At 40.7% G+C, this 19,622-nt stretch overlaps 1 protein-coding gene across 1 annotated transcript in view; it reads right to left on the bottom strand.

Annotated features, from left to right (window-relative positions):
* Positions 1-6,284, bottom strand: part of LOC125010452 (xenotropic and polytropic retrovirus receptor 1 homolog) — a 37,345-nt gene extending 31,061 nt beyond the window's left edge. Inside the window, exon 1 of the mRNA XM_047589093.1 lies at positions 5,759-6,284. Coding sequence (XP_047445049.1) covers positions 5,759-5,827 — 69 coding nt within the window. The 5' untranslated portion in view covers positions 5,828-6,284. The remainder of the gene's footprint in view (positions 1-5,758) is intronic.
* Between the last annotated feature and the right edge of the window lie 13,338 nt (positions 6,285-19,622).

Raw genomic sequence — 19,622 nt, 5'->3', positions numbered from 1 at the left:
TGGTCCATCTATTACAACGGCTTTGTGTGATTGCTGGTTGGGTGTTGCCGCTGCATCCTTATCTGTTGACTTTCAGACAAGAAGTCAATTCTTCCTAGAGCAGATGCTTATAGTTACCATTACACAGTTTTGCAGTGCCCTTTCAAATGGAAAGCTGTTTGTTTCTGCACATACAGAATTATGAAACTAAACAAAGTAGATTTCTATTGACGCTATGCTGTACATGGAGATGGACATTCCAGCTGTTTAAATACTAGTGTATACAACATATATTCATATAAGGTATACACTGCATAAATCTCCCCAATAAATTAGTGTCTCAGTGGACAGAGAGATGTGAGCCCTTCCACAAACTACAAGGTAAATGGGGACCTTTTATAAAGGTGTTGTGATACTAGCAGTGAAAAACAAGTAAAATGTTTGAATCTGTCCATTTCACAACTTCAGCTCAGCAGCATAAGAAATATAAGACCCAGAGCTTTTTCTTTCCTGCTTAATTCCCCTAAAGCCATTTGTGCACAGAACAGAAAGCATTTCCAACCATCGAATAAGTCTCTATTTTAGGAGCTTTCTAAATTACCAGAGGTTATCTGCTTTGGTGATTACAACTGCTGTTTGGATCTGAGGCAGGTGTGAATTCTAAAAAGGTGGCAGGCTGATATAACACTGAAGAGGGCTGCTCAAGCTCCTCAAAAACAGACTGCACTTGTAACCGCAGGGAAAGACCTTCGGACCTGAGCCTAATGTGACTGTGCTGCAAAAGGAACGGGGGAGTCAAACAATGTGTCAGGAGATGACCGATAGCTCCCGACTTCAAGCCAGGAACTCAGCGCTTGGTCAGACAAATGGAAAAACACAAGACAAATGTGTGCGTGAATAAATATTCTAAATATATAGAGCAAAACCAAGCACTTCTATATCACTTAAAATACACTTGAGATCGTCATAAAGAGGGTTTTTTCAGGTTTCAGACGTTCAGAAACTCACTGAGAAAATGTGCTGCAGTCACACTGAGCTGTACCAATAAGTGGCTCTGCAGAGCACAGGCAATGACTTGTGAAAAACACTGCAACGACCATCACCGAAAAATGCAGATACTGCTGTTCACAGGTAGAGAGTGGGGGGAGAGAACCTGGAGGCAGAAACATGATAGCTGCATTCTAGTCACAGCAAAGTCTTATATGGTAGAACAACTCACAATGCAACTCTAGAGCTTATTTACACACATACATATTGATATGTGTGCTAAATGATGCTATACTGAAATATGATGCAGTTATACACGTTTTCCTGTACTATCGATCACATCTGGGACATCAACAAAAAACACTTTAACTACTGAGAAATTAAATGCATTCCCAATGTTATACAATGCCAATGAAAGTGTGATAGCAGCTCCATAAAATAACAGTTGCAATGCGGTTCAAACAGAAACACAAAGTTGATGTGTATTTATTGTGCCTTCTTGAAACCAGTGTCTGTACTTGGCCGAAGACTGAAACACCTCTCTGTGAATGCACTCTCACAAGCTTGGGCAGAAGCCGAACATTTCGAGTTCAGTCAGAGTGGTCACACATTTTGGCCTGCACATGGTCTGGTGCCCCTTCGTGTACATGGCCAAATCAACATCACGAGCATGTTGACATTCATAATGTTGCCATCTTCCATGTGCTTCATACATACAGAACACTAGAAAGAAACTGTGCTCTCATTACATTATTCCATCGCCACCATCTATTAGGGACTACAACATCGATCAGCTACATTAAATCCACTGACAGGAGAAGTAAATAACATCGACCATCTTGTGATAATTCAAGGTTCTGGGAAACTTCTGGACCTGACATTCATTCATTTGGATGTTACTTTGATATGTAGCACCCACCTAGACCAGACCAGACAACACATCCCCATAGCAATGACGCTCCTTGATGGCAGCAGTCATCCCCAGCAGGATGCAGCCTGACACAGACACACACACAAAAACGCTTTATACTAGAGATCGACCGATGTATCGACTGGATAGTTGATACGCGGATGAGTTCGCCAATACATATATATAATTTTTCCCAGCAAGATTTACAGACGGACACATCCACTGGCAGCCCTTGCTACGGACCCATGCAGCCTATACATTACCCCTCACCTACTAGCAGAGCGCATGCAGCTGGAAGCTGGAAAATGCTTGTGCTATACTTCTTTTTACCTGTTTATTTTGTATGTGTAAGAGCACTAAATTATTCTTTGAGTTCCATAAATGTTTATGTTTTTGGTTAAATTGAGAATTGTAACATTTGCTATCATTGAGTTAGCTGGTTTATATTATACTGTACCAGAGCTGTGTACATTTCTATCCAGTTCTATAAAAAACTATGACATTTGTGTTCATAACAGTGTTTTTAATGAAGAATCTGACCGCCACATGCTTGTACCACTGCTGTGTGCAGTCTTCCCTGAGAGAACATTAAAATATATCACGTTTGAACTGTGTCTTTTGATCTCTCATTATATACAATAGTATATATATATATATATATATATATATATATATACACATATATATATATATATATACTGAGCAAGCATGGTAGAATTTATCACTGTATTAATTCGTCCCTTTTTTTCTCAAGTGCAATACCCACATCTCAGGTACTTTCCCATTGTTAACATACTCATGACATTTTTGGCCCAATACTTGTTTTTCAAGAGTAACCTCAGTTTTTCTTCTCTTAACTTATTCTATTGTGCGTCTTGTCCGGGGCCTTGACACCTAGAATTTTCCACAGGGTTCAATAAAGTCTCATCTCCCTCTCTTATCTCAGGAGGTGATACTTGCAACAGCTTCAAGTAACCAGTGTATTATTTTCACAAATTGAAAAACTTATACACAAGACTGTAGAACTTGTTTTTTTTAATACTAAAAGTACAAACTCTCAAAGCAGATCTTGACTTTTTGTTACTGGGTCGTGAACTGGAGCAGATTGACAATTGACAATGATTCGAACGGTCAATGCTGTGTCACAAGCATAGTGAAATCTACTGCAGCAAACTGAGCTCACACAAGGCTCTGGCCTAGAAATATGACGACAGATGCTGTGTCAGTCACGTAACATTTGTGTCTAGTTTCTGCTGTTTTGCCTACTTAATTGGTATAGTTTAATTTTACTCTTTGTGTTCGGCTTTCAATACTAGATGTTGATGCAATAGATCATTGTGACATACTTATAAAGTGCGTAACTGAACTCAAAGTAGATGTTTGGATTGGTGCCGGCTTCCTAAATATTTATGACACCACAAATTGTGTGGGCACATCTCAAAACTTGAAAATGTGTTAGCAGCCTAGCAGTTTCAGTCTCTGCACAGACACTGCTCTGACCAGAAAATAAAAGAACAACACGGTGAAGTCAAATGTAAGCAGAACATGTTTTGGCAGGGAGGAGAACTTCAAGCTTAAAACCCTAATCGCTCTCTCAGTGTTTGGAGCTGGTGGCCTGTGAAAAAGGAGCCGTTCAACATTAAACAACTACACTTGTTATTTCGGTGAGTCAGGTAGGAATGCAGTCATCTCATTTCAGGTTTTAACAATAGACGCCATAGAGCCTCTCAGAACTGTAGTGTTTCGTCATTCAAAGTCAGTGAATCCCAACCAATTTTACTTAAATGGTCAGAAAATTATTATATATTTACCACAAATAATTAGTCTTCGTTCGTCTATGCCTGCAACATATAATGACAGGCAGAACAATTAAATCCAATTAAATTCCACTAGATGGCACAAGGTAGATAATTAGCCTGTTGTCATTCAAACAACAGTATAAGTCATGATGCATGGAGTGAGACAGCGGTGATAGCGATGGATAAACACTGGAAAAGAAAAAGGACTCAATCTGAACTGGGACCAAGAGAAAGTTCGGACCCAGATGAGGTTCCTAGCATGAGTAGTGATCAGAAGAAAGCAAAAAAGGTGAGCTCAAGACAAAACAATGAGAGTTATCTTTCGTTTACATTTCCTTTTACCAGGGGACCAACTGAGTCCACTCTGTCGTGCTTGGTGTGTGAGGAAAAGCTGTCTGAACTGTGCGAACAGACCGGGAAACACGCAGCTTTATTGAGGGAAACCACAAAGATGAATGAGGGATCTCTCAAAGTCAACTGACAACTCATTGCCAAATTAAGCCCCACACGGTAGCAGAGACAAAAAAACTACCTGCCTGGAAATAAGCTGGGCTTTGCAAGCATGACTGCCGTAAAAACGAAAACGAGAGAAACTCAGGGCCATTGAGGAAGATCTCGTGTGTGTCTTTCGTCAAATTCTGTGATGAGCTTTGTGTTCAACTAAACAGACCCAGATTTCACACTGAGTGAGTAAATTGTGAGTAGATTATGATTATTTCATTATTTTTACATTTTGTGACATTTTTTTTTTGGTGGTGTGCCATAGGATTTTTCTTAAGTAAAATTTGTGCCATCGCTCAAAGAAAGGTTGGGAAACATGGCTCTAAGCTAACAATCATCCAGATTTTTTCACCAATGATGATAGCAGAATTTAAGCCTGGTTTCAATTAATTTCCTCCATTCCTTAATACAGACACACCAATACATGCAGAGCTTGTTGTTTTTGTTGATATTACAGCTGAATATTAACCGGGTGTGCCAGCCAAACCACATTAGGTGCAACTTTTACACTACCAATATTACTCTGCTGTGATAACACGTTGATTCGTTGTGACTGAATTTGCCAAGCATGCAGAATACCAATGGATATAGACTTTAGATTCAGCACCAGGTTCCTGCTCCCTCACCACCCATACAGCACTGACAAGCACAGCAGGCTCATTCTTATTTTTTCAAATTTGTTGACAAGGTGAGTCTTGTGTACATTTTGTGAGAGCTGAAGTGTGTTGATGGCATTAATAGATCAAAGGTTGCAGGTTGAGCCATCAGCACCTCTCTCAGTGAGCTATTTGAGAAGAGACAGAGGGGTCAACGGGCGCAAAGGTTAACGAGCTCGATAAATGATGACTCAGCCAGATGCCTTTTTATCTCCTAAACCCACTCCAAGCAGATAGAGATGGCAGACACGCAGGGCTCTGCTGGTGTACACGAGTGATGGGAAACACGGCTCTTTTTAGAGAGCCGGTGCTTTTGGCTCGGCTCAGTAAAAAGAGTCAGCTCTTTTAGCTCTCCTAACGGGCTCCTCAGATCTTCTGTTGCATACATTAATTTATTACCACAGTGTGTACAGTTTAAAAGAAATTACTAATAGAATTGTACTGTATTAAATATGTATTATTTAAATCCTCTTTGGACTGCTACAAAAAAATATATATATATTCTGGTTCTCATCTAGTGTAACCGCTGGAGGGTCGCATAAAAAAAAGAAAAGACGGAAAAAAACAACTAAACGGCTCCCAACGACGGGAACCGGCTCCTGTCGTTCACTTCAAACGACGCATCACTAGTGTAGATAAGAGCTCCCTAGAACCTGCAGAGCAACAAAACAAACCTAGCTGGTCTGGTGTCCTAGCTAAACCTGGTGAGCTGCTACTGAATTAGCGATCGAGTCAACTGAAGCAGTTCCCCCCTTCCTGCTTTATAACGTCAGAAAAGAGAAGGATGTGGAAGCCATCTCTAATTAATATCCCCGAACTGAAAATAAGCAGGATGAAACTGAACAGGCATCTTAGTGTGTCTATCTGGTTAGCCAGTTCGCTAGTCTGGGCTAACGTGGAGCAGGTTTAATCTGGAGTTAACGTACCTCATACTGGATGTACTGTTTTCTCCACTCCGGGGTGATGTGAGCCGAGAGATGCTCTGTGAATTTCATTTCGACAACTGCTAGTTTTCCCTCCTCTGCTTTCGTCGTAACCAGGACCGGGGTGGTTCAGCTGGGTTAGCGGGGGAGGAAGGGGTTGGTTATCGCCGTGCTGGTTCTCAAAGGTCCTCAGAGAAACTCTCATCCGAGTATCACGATGTGGCTGCTCGCTCAAAGACAGAGAGATGCCCCCTTTTTGTCTTCGCGTTAACTTAGCTAGCTACCGGCACACATGCCTGTCTTTTTAAACACACTCGACAACATTCCGGTGGAGTCACATCTTAACTGGAGGAAAATGCTTAAATGTGGGGTAATCTGTAACGCCAATGTCGCAATAAGGTTCGATTTGTGGTGGGGTGGCTCGCCTCGCAGTGTTGGCCTTAGCCGAGTCTCTCTCGCTGCCGTTTCTCCTCCACCTCTCTCTCCACCTCCAGTCTCCCGCTGCCTTCAGGTGCAGTGGGGAATATGAAAACAAGGCGGTCGCCGTCGGACATGACTATGCTGCTGGCGGTGGGTGTAACTAGGTTTGTCCGGGAGACGTCAAGCACCCCGGAAAGTCAATTGGTCGTTTTTTTACTTGATGGCGAGCCAATGAGCTGGCTGTAACAGAAATAGGAGGAATACACATCCATATACACCCAATTGCTTAGCCTGTGTTTAGCACAGGAGCTGCTGCCGTACTGAGGAAGTACAATTCTTGTTATGAATCACCAGAACGTGTTGTTTTTATTCTTTGTGCTTTGGTGATTCTTCTCGATTCCTATATCCCCTTTCGTTCTAACATTTATCTTTAGAAGTCATTTAAATTCTTATTTCAATTCTTTTTTTCCCCTCTGCAATAGATCATGTTCCTCTCAACAGCGTGTGCAGCTTGCTTTCAATAGGAAAAAATAAACCCTCACCAGATATTCCGATGACACATGAATGCGGCACGTGTGACGTCCACAGCCACCTTTAGGGAAGATGACGTAGATGTAGATAGACTTTTTAGCAAGGGGCGAAATTCAAGTGGAAAGTTTCCACAGCATGTCCTCTGTGTGTTTGTGGCTGATCTTCTATTTTGAAAATCCAAAAATAAACATATAGGCTACTGAAAAGCAATGCTGTACATCCAGCTATGTGTTCCCATGATCCCTTTATGGTTTATATTTTTGTTGGTGAAATGTATCAAATATTTAGAAACAATAAAATACACGCCATACTACTAGTTAGCATCTTTTCAAAATCTTCATAAGGAAAAAAAAAGAAATGATTCTGTGATGGACATTTTTGGAAAAATGAAAGTTAAACCAAAAAAAGTAAAAACCATCAGAAAAGGCAAACTTTGGATTGCAACGTTTTGGCCATCTGTAAGCCTGTAAGTTGAGTGAAATTTGAAAGCTTTACGAATACAAAAACAATACAGTATACAGTATTGTGGTGATATTGATAATTCCTCAGATATCAGGCATGTAACTAACCCGTGACCTTACTGTAACTATATTAATTATTGAAGTGGCAGAAAAATATGAATCAAACATGTAACTATCATCACAAAGCGGATATCTGAAGTCAGGCACCACAAATGAATAAATGTGAAGAAAAATAGCACAAAAGACTCATTCATCAGGATCACCTATCCTTAAAAATGTAGGACACCTCTTCTTGAATGCACTGTATCCACCCTGGCTTTTCTGACATTTAATGATTTATTCTGAGGAATTAGCCTGAATGGAAATGTATCAGTTATAGTGAAAGGAACCGTAAGAGCACAAGAGTGCAGAGGGTGGTCATGAAAAGACTAACAGCATCCTCTGGTGTTTTGATAAGGCACTGCAGACCCACCAAGATCTTAGCCAGTCTCTGCAAAGGTGCTTTATAACCTTTTTGCTGGCTTCAAACCCAAAATATCCAAAAATATTTAAATACTGTGGCGTCTATTTCTACCCAAAGGAAAACAGTATATATTTTCAAGGGTGAATGCTTCAAGGCCTCAGGCAAACTGCACTATTTCATGCGTTGAACCATTTATAACGCACTCATGGTCAGTCACTGTGGTCCGGGCACCCTAACGCCCCTCTGTCTCTTATTTATGCTTTATTGTTGTTGTTTTTTAAGTGCAACCCTGATTCCAGAAACAGAATGCTGCTGCAGTTTGCTAATTGTTCCTTCTCACATTAACACATTGAATTTGATGCCAACGACATGTTTCAAATGGTTTCTGTACAAGTATAATCACAAATCCATCTACTTGCGATAGTGGGAAGCATTTATGTACATTTAGTCAGATACTGCGCTTATTTGCAACTTTGAGAGGTGGGTTATATGAGTATGTCCATGTTTTATTACATGTCACCGTTAGCACATAGTAGCTAGTGACCGCTTATATTGCAGATATGTAGATTTTACTGGTATAAGCTTATAAAAGATAATAAGTCATTAAAGATTAAACTACTGATTAAACTACTTTAATTTACCTACCAGGTACCCTTTTGGGGCACATACAGGAAGAGACCATTGTAAATATAAAGAACAGATTTTTATGTGTCTGTTTATTTATTTAAAACAATTTTCTCTAAAAGAACTACTTTGACTTTTGATATTTTGAGTACATTAGGGCAATGGGTTCCACTTTGAATGTTGGCATTTTTCTTGTTGTGTCCTATTTTTAGATGATTTCATCTCATGATCTCATCTTCCACTACCACTTATCCTCAATAGGGTCGCGGGGGTTGCTGGAGCCTATCCCAGCTGGCATCGGGTAGATCACAGGGCTAACACAGAGACAAACAACCATTCACACTCACACTCAGGGTCAATTTAGAGTCACCAATCAGCCTAACGAGCATGTCTTTGGAGGTGGGAGAACATGCAAACTCCGCCCAGAAAGGCCCAAACTGGCCTTGAACCCGGATCTTCTCGTTGGGACCATGAGCTGCTGTGCTGCCCATTTTTAGATGATGCATTTGGAAAGTATATTCAAATATCTTTATACTTTTTGGTATCCAGACATGCCTTCATGTATCATAAGACTACCATCCAAAAAGGTTAAGCTCATCCCCTGTCTCCTCCTCAAGGTCCTCTGGTGCCATTCAGTAGGATCTGTCTGCTACTTGATGGCCACTGTTACCTGGCAACCACATCCATGTGCCATTTGTTTTCTGAGAGAAGCCTCAACCTCATTTGCAATATTAACACAACTTAATTTAATCTGCACCAGCACGGCAGTACAGTGGGGCTGAACTCATCTTTAACAGTGTCTGCTTTGCATTGCAAATTTTTGCCGATTGGAACAAGAATGTGATTTTTCCAGCTTTCCACAGCTCAGAATGTAACTATCACTGTATCACATTTAACCCTTTACACCCTGTGGTCTTAGTACTGTCATGACTGTTGTTAAAGTGTGACCCTTCTCCATGACTGGAACTCTGTTCTTGCCATTCCAATTACATATAATAGCTGTGTAGAGACTGCATATAACTTTACTATTCAAACAAAAGCATTGTTGTTTTTCTTGCTGGAATTCCAATAGCTTAATTAATCACATTATCACATGACATTTATTATATTTGGATGATTATTTCTCACCTCAATGCCCAAATCTATTGTGACCATAGAAAGGCAATAATGCATTTTCCATATAAAATATAATGCGTTGGCTGCAATTGCTTCCTCGTGTTGTTACATAAAATGACATTCGAAATGTTTTAGATTGGTTCTGAAGGATTAAAATTACACGCCTCGACTTAAAATACATCTGAGCGTGCCACCGGATCAATAGAGCGAAAACATTTTAAGATTACGCCATCTGTGTGCACTTGAGTGTGTGCAGGACACAGGGTTCTACACTAAACAAGATTATTTTGGAAAAGAAGATCAGTGAAATAGTGAGCGTGGCTGATGACGACCCTCTGCCTGTGGAAGCATCCAGAGAGGCAGCAGGACTAAATGTGGTGCAGTCATTTCTGCATTACTGAGGATTAACAGACAGCCAGGGTCAGATTAAGGTGGCTCGCCTTTTATAACAAGGCTGTTTAGACGTAAACAAAATAGCATCTGCAGTTTGAAACAAGCTGTAAATATGGGAATTCTCTGCAATTGCTGAAATACAGCATGAGGCATTAGAAAGAAAACCCTGCCCTATTAGCATTTGTGCTGTGTGTGACTCTCACCCACCTTTGCTAGCGACCGAAAGTTTTGTCAGCCTTAGAAGAGTTTAAAACAGCCAATTAACATCCAAAATCTAGGTCACGTGATACTTCACTGCTCCGACCATATGTTGCCCTCAGACAGCTTTTCAGTGACAATGCCACTAAGTGGCAGTTGAGACCCAACGCTTTGTGTACTAAAACGCCACATCTGTGATTATCCGTTATTCATTCATTAGAAAATGAGTGGATGAAGTTTCTCAATGAGTCAGCAGAACAGATTGCTTGACATCAGTGGCAGATGCTAGACCTTAAACAAACTCTGATTCCTCATGAACAATGTCCACCACCCTCTACACGACAACATAGTCAGGTAGAGAAGCTCGTTCAGTGACAGGCTGCTGTCCCACAGGCCAGAAGACTCTACAACGCCTCCCTGTGAGGATCCAACTAGACAACTGGACAGTTTAGTGATGTGACAGGCCTTTGCTCTTCTTGTTGTTGAAAATTGTTCTTATTCTGACTGGATGTGAGAGTTCACAGTCCTCCTGCAGAATATCTATAAAGTATATAAGACTGTAGTACTGCTGGCTTCAATTGCTTGCATTACTTCCTTTGGACATTATTAGACAATAAATAATTGACTCTAAAACCTGCAATAAAGAAAAGACAGTCATAAAGGTTGAGAATTACTATAACAATTGGTCACTTTTTTATCACTTAAAGTAACTCTACAAGTTCAAGTCCAGTGCTGTACAAAATTTGATCCATTGGGCCCAGTCAGTTCACAAGCTGCAGAGATTGGCACAGGGATCTAGTTCAAGTAAGTGGACAGCTAGAGTCAGCATTGTCTGTAATTTGTAAATTGTTAATTTCTAGACCTCAGTTTGTTATAAAACATACAAAACGGATATCCTTGTGGGGACAGATATTTTCAGCAAACACAGGTAAATGTGTGTATGATCATGGCAGGGCACAACTGGACACCGAAAAAGAGCACAAGCAAGTTTAGGCATCAGCTGATAAACTGCCCAGGACATAGAGATGACTACAAGTTGAATTAAGTGGTAAGCGGAAGGAGAAGTCTGTGTTTGGGCAAGCACAAAACTGAGATTCATCTGAATTTCTCCCTGTCTCCTGATGGTCCTCATTCCCTATTCCCCTAAGTTCATTTTTACTTTTACAAATATCAAAAATACAGAGCAGCCAGCAGCCACACATTAAAACCACCTTCCTAATATTGTGTAGGTCTCCCTTGTGCCTCCAAAACAGTTGACTCATTAGAGAATGGACATGTGTCTTCTGAGGGTGTCCTGCAGCAGGATGTTGTTAGTGGGGGTCTTTGATCAGTTTGGCATCTGGTGAATTTGGAGGCCAGGTCAACACCTTCAATGGTTGTTCATGTTTTGTCTGTTTGTCATTTACTTCTCCTGTCAGTGGTTTTAATGTTGTGGCTGATCGGTGTCCCTGTCCTCTAAGTATTTGTGTTCAGTTAAGACAGTTCAGTTAAATCTTTCTGATCACTCTCTGAGATGAGTCACTAATTCATTGCATCTTTAGTACAGATGACACGAACATCATCATCATCATCAAGAAATGTTGATGCCTAGTCATCTATGTTTCTAAATTGTTGCCAAGGTAAGAACGATTTGGCCCACAGAAAGAATAGCTCAGCTGGTGGAGAGGGCGACCCAACTTGTAGAGTGATAGGGAAGATATCGTGCCATCCTCTCAGCAGCTAAATCAGTCAAGGTGCATCTACCCCCACAAGCTCCTTTTACACCTGTTATTTAAATGCATCATGATGAGATCACCCATGCACCATAGACGGTTACATCCATATGGCTGGTTAGTGGCCCTGTTGATTACTCAGACCAACAGAGAAACTAGGGGAAAACTGTTTAAACTTTTAAAACCATTGTTGTACACAGTGGCATCCAGTACCAACAGCAAGAGTGTGGCCTGTAAATGCATTTCAAGATAAGATCAGGCAACAGATCGGAGTTGTGGGAGTGCACCACATCAGGACCTTCTCAGTGCTCCACTTTTTCTTCTTCTTCTTTTTTTTCCCCTTTTTTTCCAGAATAGTAATGTTACCGGAAATTTTATTAATAACATATAGAAATGATTTTTGCTAGGTTATCTAAATCTTGAGATCACACATTTACCTTCGGACCATCTTCTTTTTCTGTCATTTATGGCATACATGCCTTCTTTTCACAATCCACTGTTGTGGAAAAGAAGACACCAGTGCACATAATAGTCCATCTGTCTATACAAAAGCTTTGTCCGTTTACATGCTTGTTTACAGGCTTGTTTGTTGAGTACCACTTCTTAATTAGCTTTTCTTAATTAGTCCTGTTAGGGATATCTCAGGCCCAGTGGATTAATATGTTGACAACACTACAACACTGAGGTTAAACCAATTACAGCTGAATGTTTATGTCACTGTGTTAGTTTCATGTGCATCTGAAAAGCATTTTCCCAAATTAAATCTGATCATTTATTCACTGATCCTATTTTGAATTAAAATCTGAATGTAAATGTGAATTGTAATGTGGCCTGGAAGTACAAAGTGCAATAAAATTGTAATACTCAAGTATTGTGGCCTTATTTTGGTTCAGTACTTAAACCCCTATACACATCACTCTGTAGGATTATTTACTTTTGTCTGTGAAGGACACATGCTTGGACACGGCGTATGAACCAGTCGTTATCTGATGTCACTGGAATAATCTGTGGTCATTTTTACATTTTATTATTGAAAGTGGTTTTGAGAGCAAGGCAAAGAATTACCACTTTAATATTTTCATACAAATTCAGCTTTAATAACATGAGAAGAAAACAGATTCACAACAAACGTGCAATTATTATCACTCCCTTCCTGCTGAGGATGTATTTGCTTTTCTGAACAACGGCGTCCAGCGCAGGAAAGGATTTTACCAGAAATGTTCTCAGCAAAGAAACACACAGAGACACAAACTTATGTATGCTTATAGGTTTTAGTGCATTCCACAGCGATCTCCAGCCACTCTGGGGCAGTGAGGCTCCTCTCTTGGCATTCACCGCGTGCCTTAATTGACTGATTTTAAATCAAGGTCCACTGTGAACACTGAGAGATGAAGCCAAGAGTCTCAGAGAGAGAGTGAGGGTAACCTTGAGGCAGACAGCGCTGAGGTCAAACCTGCCGGATATCTGTTGTGTTTTCTGCTCTGGATGGCACTCGAGTGAATATTGTAGTGTGCATGCAGTTGGCCTTTGTAATGTATTTTTGGTATTGTGTAGTATTACCACAGCTGCCTCAGTAGGTTATGTCTATAAAATAAGTATTATTATTAACAGATTAATAGATGTTTTTATTCTAAAACTCACTTCCTTGCTGACAGTAGTTAAAGGTCACACATTTACCTGATGAGCACCTTCCCTTTTTCCCTGACACTTATGACAACCATCCACTGCTGACACCTGGCCGCCCCCCAGCACAGTGCCTTCTGCAGTGAAAAGCAGCCACAGAAATGTATGATATTCCATCTTTCTTTCTCATGACATGTCAAGGACACATCCAGCAGGCAGCCATTACAGAGAGCAGCCCGGGCTCTAAATGAGGCTAAGACCGGATTTGACGGAGCCTCCTGAGGATGTAAACAGATGGAAACCGAAGCATCTGATTCGGTTTATAATTACAAGATAAGGAGGCTTTTAGCACCGATATGTGGATGATTATGTTGATGGTTTTCTTTCTTTCTTTTTTTTCTTTCCTTTTTTTTTTTTTTTTGTTGAAGGTATCCCTTGTACCAAATGGGGGCACTGTGTCCTTTTCCCTGGGAAGAATAAAATGTTAAAGTCAATTCAGAATGACATTATTAAAATAACGATACTGTGTGGATTAAATAACAAAGGCATCTCGCTGCACGCAGCACATCCACTCTGCTGCAACAGTAACATTGTCCCTGCTACACTATTGCAGAGAAGATCAAATACATGCCATCATAGTAACACATTTAATTCTAACACGTACACAAATGTCCCTCTCAGAATGATGAGAGGGATTTTTTTTTATCTGGCTTTGACATCAAATTTAGCAGATTCGTACAGTATGTAGGCCGGGCGATGCAACATAACCCTATATCCTCCACCAAAGGCCTAAACTACCGCATCCTGCCAAGCAATAAATAAAAAGAAAAAACTAAATATGCGCTTCAAGAAAAAGGCACCATGAGACATATAGAAATATTTCCATTTCAACGGGAACAGGTTATTTGACTACAGCCTACATCACTGCATTTTACACACAAAGGAAGCCTCACATCAAAAGCTATGGCACAAGACAACAGGAATGATTTGCCTAAATATGAAGCGCGTCGATGTCTGCAGTGAAACATGGAGCTGCCCGTCTTCTTGTCGCATAATCTCCTCCAGGATCCATCCCGAAGACTTCACATTCTCCCTCTCCTGTTTCACACCATTTCATTCAGTGCAAAAAAATAAAAAATAAAATAAAAATAAAAGTCTGAGAAAAAATTAAGCAGCAAAATCGAGTCCCTTTCGATGAGGCGCAGTCCACTCCTTCCACTCTCTGGACAAAAAAAAATGATCTCGCTTAATTGGTTTTAATACTGGAGACGGATTTGTTAAATGAAATCAAAGTGTTTGGATTCATCCTCCCGGACGGTGCGGACGGGCGGGCGGTGGATTACGCACAGGAGAAGGCTTCCAGCGGCTGGGGCGGGGTGACGTCACCATGCAGACAGATGCTCTCCTCTCATCCCCCAACGCCCCCCCACTGCCACCCCTCCCCCTCTTTGCCCTTGAGACCGGGCCTCCTGCACAGCTGATGCAGCCATTTGGGTCTGTCACTTTGCCTCCCCGTTATTCGGCGGTTTGCTTTAAAAGCAGGTTCATTATTTACTGCGTTAAATCACAGTAACCTGCACAAATTGTTCTTCACATATCTCAAATTAGAAATATATATCACGTGTAAAAATAATGTTTACAATAACATTAAGAGGGCACTACATGACTCAGTTCTGGCAATTGTGTAAATAATTTATTTATGACTGCAACCATCTTTTTAGGATAGATGACTCTTCCTGTGTAGGACATGGAAAACAACAGACTAGAGTTGTACTGCAAGTTGTTCTGTATAAGTGACATCAGTTATTTTATTCCTCCTGAGACATCCTCCTTTTCCCTTCAGGATTAAATTTAAAAAAAATGAACAAATGTATTTCTTGTCTACATGTTTCTGGGGCAGTGCAGTGGTGGTGGTGTTTAGCACTGATGCTTCACAGCATTAAGGTTCCTACAAATCCACCGTCCGACTGTGTCCTCTCTGGGTGGAGTTTACATGTTCTCCCTGTGTCTGCGTGGCTTCTCTCTGGGTGCTCCAGCTTCCTCCCACCTCCAAAGACATGCTCGTTCCATTCACTGATGATTCTAAATTGGCCGCAGGTGTGAGTGTGAATGGTTGTCTGTCTCTTTGTGTTAGCTCTTAGGTGGTAAAGCAAAACTCCCTTTTAACAGGAAGACATCTTGACAAGAACCCAGTTAATGTGGAGGGACCCATCTGTCTGAGGCCCAACCAGGCAGAGGCAGGAAAGAGAAAGAGGAGGAGAAACAAAATGATACAAGGAAAGGATTATGAATTCCAGATGAGAAGAAGGGTCATCTGACTATAAGTATTGTCCAAAAAAAAAAGAGATTTAAGCCAAACCTTAAAGGTAGTGCCCAAACTAGTTCCAGAGGACAAGGCCTTAGTAGGCTCTACCTCCCATTGTCCTTTTTTTTTTAACCCACAAGGATGCCTGCACTTGTGTGTTTGAAGAAATAGTTGCCTGTACTGTTTATGTTTGCTCTGCGTTGATATAGTTGTCATCCACATTCATGTATATTCTGCCTAGTTGTGGCATTAACATAAATAAAACCCTGAACTAAAAAAACAAATCCATTCATTCCATTCTTCCTGTAATATTTTTGTATATGAGGCTGATTCTTGAGTGCTTCTTTAATTAGACTTTTTCCACAATACATGATTATAAGATACATAACACATTGCCACATACAAAGATTCGGCAGCTGAGTGTTAGTTTCTTCAAGAACAAAGCAATTTTGGACTCTTTCTGATACGACAAACTGTGCCTTGTCAGTGCAAGATTGACTGCAAGATTTGTTCCTCACTTGCCCTTCTTCAGTTCCTACATGGTGTTGCTGTCCTTCCACTCACAGAGGAGTTTTGCCAGATCTTGTGAACGAAAGTAATTTCCTGTGAGAGGATATTTCAGCTGCAACTGCTTTGGGAACAGATCTATTCAGACCTCCGGGGGTGAAAGCAGTCATGCTGTGAGCTGTGATGCTTCATGTAATGAGTGAACTGCTGTAAGAGTCAGTCCGGCACTCACAGGGTGGAGCTGTTTCTTTGACTGAGGACTGTGTCACAGGAATGAAGCCATCATATAATATGATTAGCATCCTTTCATTTCAGCAGTCAAACTCTCTGGTCAAGCTGAAATGTTCTTTGCGTCACGCTCCCTGAATGGAATCAATAACAAGTTGGGGTTTTGGCAGCGAGGCCAGAGAGGAGCAGATTGGAAAGTTCATTGGCACCTCAATGTGCCATCACCCCCTGATGTGTTACATCACAACACATTCATCAGGCTGACGATGAAGTATGAGTTCTGACCACATCTAGTTTATCTCTCTCTTCTTCTTTTCTTCTCATTTTAAAGCTTTTCTGCTCTACCTCCTCAGCCTCTTGCCGCTCTACCACACAGTGTTTAGTCATTAACATCTAATTGTTGGTAAGAGGGCATTTTACACTAATGTTTATTAACATTAAAAGTATGTTTGTCTGACAGATACTATAGTGTCTACTATAAGATTTCACTTTCACACATGAGCTGCTGCTCTAAACATGCTTTATACAGTAACCGTTGAAAAAGTAACTTCTATTTCACAAAAAGCAAACTCTGTGTTGTATTGAGTCTGCTAAGAACTATACAGGAGGTATAACATTATGACTACCTTGCTAATAATGTCTAGGTCTCCCTTCTGCCTCAAAAACAATTGTGACTCTTCAGAGAAAAGATAAAAAGGGGTATAGGGGATTGGCATCTGTGCATCTGTGCAGGCTAAGTCAGGCCAGTCCCTGTGCTGTTTTTCATTTATATATATTTTTTTAGTTTCTAAAGTATCCCGCACATTCTTCTCCTTTGTCCTTTTGAAAAACTGTAAAATTAAAACTGATTAACAATGATCTACAGCAAGAAACGCACAGTAATGTAGGTCACATTTAATGCCCTCAGTATTATAGTATGTTACTTTTCAGATTCACAGGTTTCTTGGGACTATTAATTCACCTGCTTGACCTGATCAAACCCAGATTGCAAAGTGCAAGATTCTGAGCTCATTAATCAGCACTATGATCAGTGACCATGTATTATTAACTGGTTCCAATAAAACCAGAAAAATACTGTGAAATTGTTTCCATATTATTAGCAAACATAGCCACAAGGGGGCGGTCTCTCATTGAAAAATAAACCTTCATAGCGTCCCAACGTATAATTGTGTAATAGAAGCCAGACTTCAGTCATGTTATAAAATGATACCCCGGTGAGGAATACAACTTTTAATCCATGAAATATTACAAGTTCATTTATTCTCTCTGACTCAGATTTGAGAGGTTTTGAACATAACCCACCAGGAACAACATGTTTTCTGTCTTAGCAGACAGAGAGCCGCTGTCCTCGCCTGTGACCCTGTCCATTCCCTCCCTTCAGTCTGTTAATCTCATGTCTAATTGGCTAACTAGAGCAGATGAAGCTATGGCCAGGAATAGAACTACATCCCATAGACAGGCATCTCAGTGTGAGTGTGGGTTGGTGTTCGAGGTTAGACAGAGTGTTAGGATAGTACAAGACAATACAAAGGTAAAGAAAATACTGTTATACTAAATCTGTCCTTGACAGAATCCCTCACCAGTTGCTCCAATTACACAGAAATAAGCATTTTAAACAGCGTCATGTGAAATGTAATCTACCCATGTCCATTGACATTGATAGGTTTGATGTTTACTTTATTCTGAGTGACAGACTGAATAAAAATCTCTCAAGAGCAAAAATAAAAACACGTCTCCACAGACTGACTCTCCTAGCTCAGATTAAAATCAGATTGTCCTGTTCTTTCCTTTCTGCTGACATGGAGTGAATGGAGTATTATGCAAACATGCTCGTGGTGACAGTGCTAACATGAAGGTATACTGTTAAGCATTGGTAAGTGATTGGCATGCTCAGTTACATGTCACTAAACTTAAAGGAGTCAACAAGGCGGTGGGATCGTCACAGCATTTGGTCACGAACCACAGTATTGGGCAACAGCTTTCATCTAATATTTCAGACACTTCATACGCCAGCAACCTCATGTTGTTATGGAGGAGATCAACAAAAATGCTCTCATCAGGACCATAAATGTGCAAAGGTTTGGTGGTGACATTTAACAGAGCTAGTGGAAACCCTGACCTGCTGGTGTGGTCAAAGTTTGAGTTAGGTATGCTGACATTTCACTGGTTGTAGTAACTGACACGAGAAGTTGATGTTGAAGTTGCATGATGTAATCATACAGTCATCATATCCATGTAGGGAGGAGGTCAGGTGGATGGATGTGTGGGGGAAAAAAAATAAATTCTTTTTAACATGACAAGTTCCTAATCTTAACTGTTTGTGTATTACTGTAACATCACACATTTGTTTCCTTTACACCTACACATGGTCAAATGTGATGTAAATGCGAAATATAGTGCTGTTCAGACATTTCAGTAAAAGGCAAAAATACAGTAGAGTGCTCATGGCAAACAATGTCTATCCTGTAACATGGATGAAAAAACATTCTTGTGTTAATCATTCCGATCATTACTGACTGACGACATCCCTACAACCACATCAAGTACAAACATCGTGCCTTGCTGTCTAACTGGAATCACTGAAGACAAATTAGAGCCACGCGCCCCTGTTGGACAGAAGGCTCCTTCTAGAACATTTGTGAGGAACTGGTGATTCTATAAACTTCGGTTTAGTGACCACCGAACACTAATCACCAACAGAAACACTTGTAACTGCGTGATGTAAGTGCACATTTTGTTGGCCTCATGCGAGGTTCACAGCTCAGCCAGGCAATCAGGGATTTGGCACCTCAGCCATTGGCTCTGCACCCTTGGGTGAGAAGAGGAAGCACATTCCTTAGGCCAGACGACTCAATCTGCCATATGAGACATTGACCGCTACAGCAATGCACACAGCAGGGCAACTGTAATTAAGCAAAAAATATATGTGTGGGGAGGCATCCAGAATGGACATTTATATATAACAGATAACATTAAATGTTTCACTACACCCGTTGTCCCACTGGAAGCAAATCACCAATCTATTTTAAAGTAGCATTAAAAATCAGTTATTATATAAAAGCATGTTACTAGGAGAAAGGGATTACAGGAACATATACAACAAGTACTGTTTCATCCATCAATCCACCTCTATCAGGCTTTGGCAACATGCTCAGCAGTGCGCGTGTGTGCGTGCATCCACTGACTGAGCATGTGCAGAGATTAGCGCTCCCTCCGTCTGTGGACGGCTTGGTGCGTCTCTGCTGCTGGAATTTTCCGGGAAACGTTTTAAATTAGGCATAGAGGA

Source organism: Mugil cephalus, chromosome 7 (assembly GCF_022458985.1).
Source record: "Mugil cephalus isolate CIBA_MC_2020 chromosome 7, CIBA_Mcephalus_1.1, whole genome shotgun sequence".
In the NCBI taxonomy this organism is placed as follows: domain Eukaryota; kingdom Metazoa; phylum Chordata; class Actinopteri; order Mugiliformes; family Mugilidae; genus Mugil; species Mugil cephalus.
The sequence above is the reverse complement of the archived record's forward strand: the minus strand, read 5'-3'. Positions and strand labels throughout refer to the sequence as shown.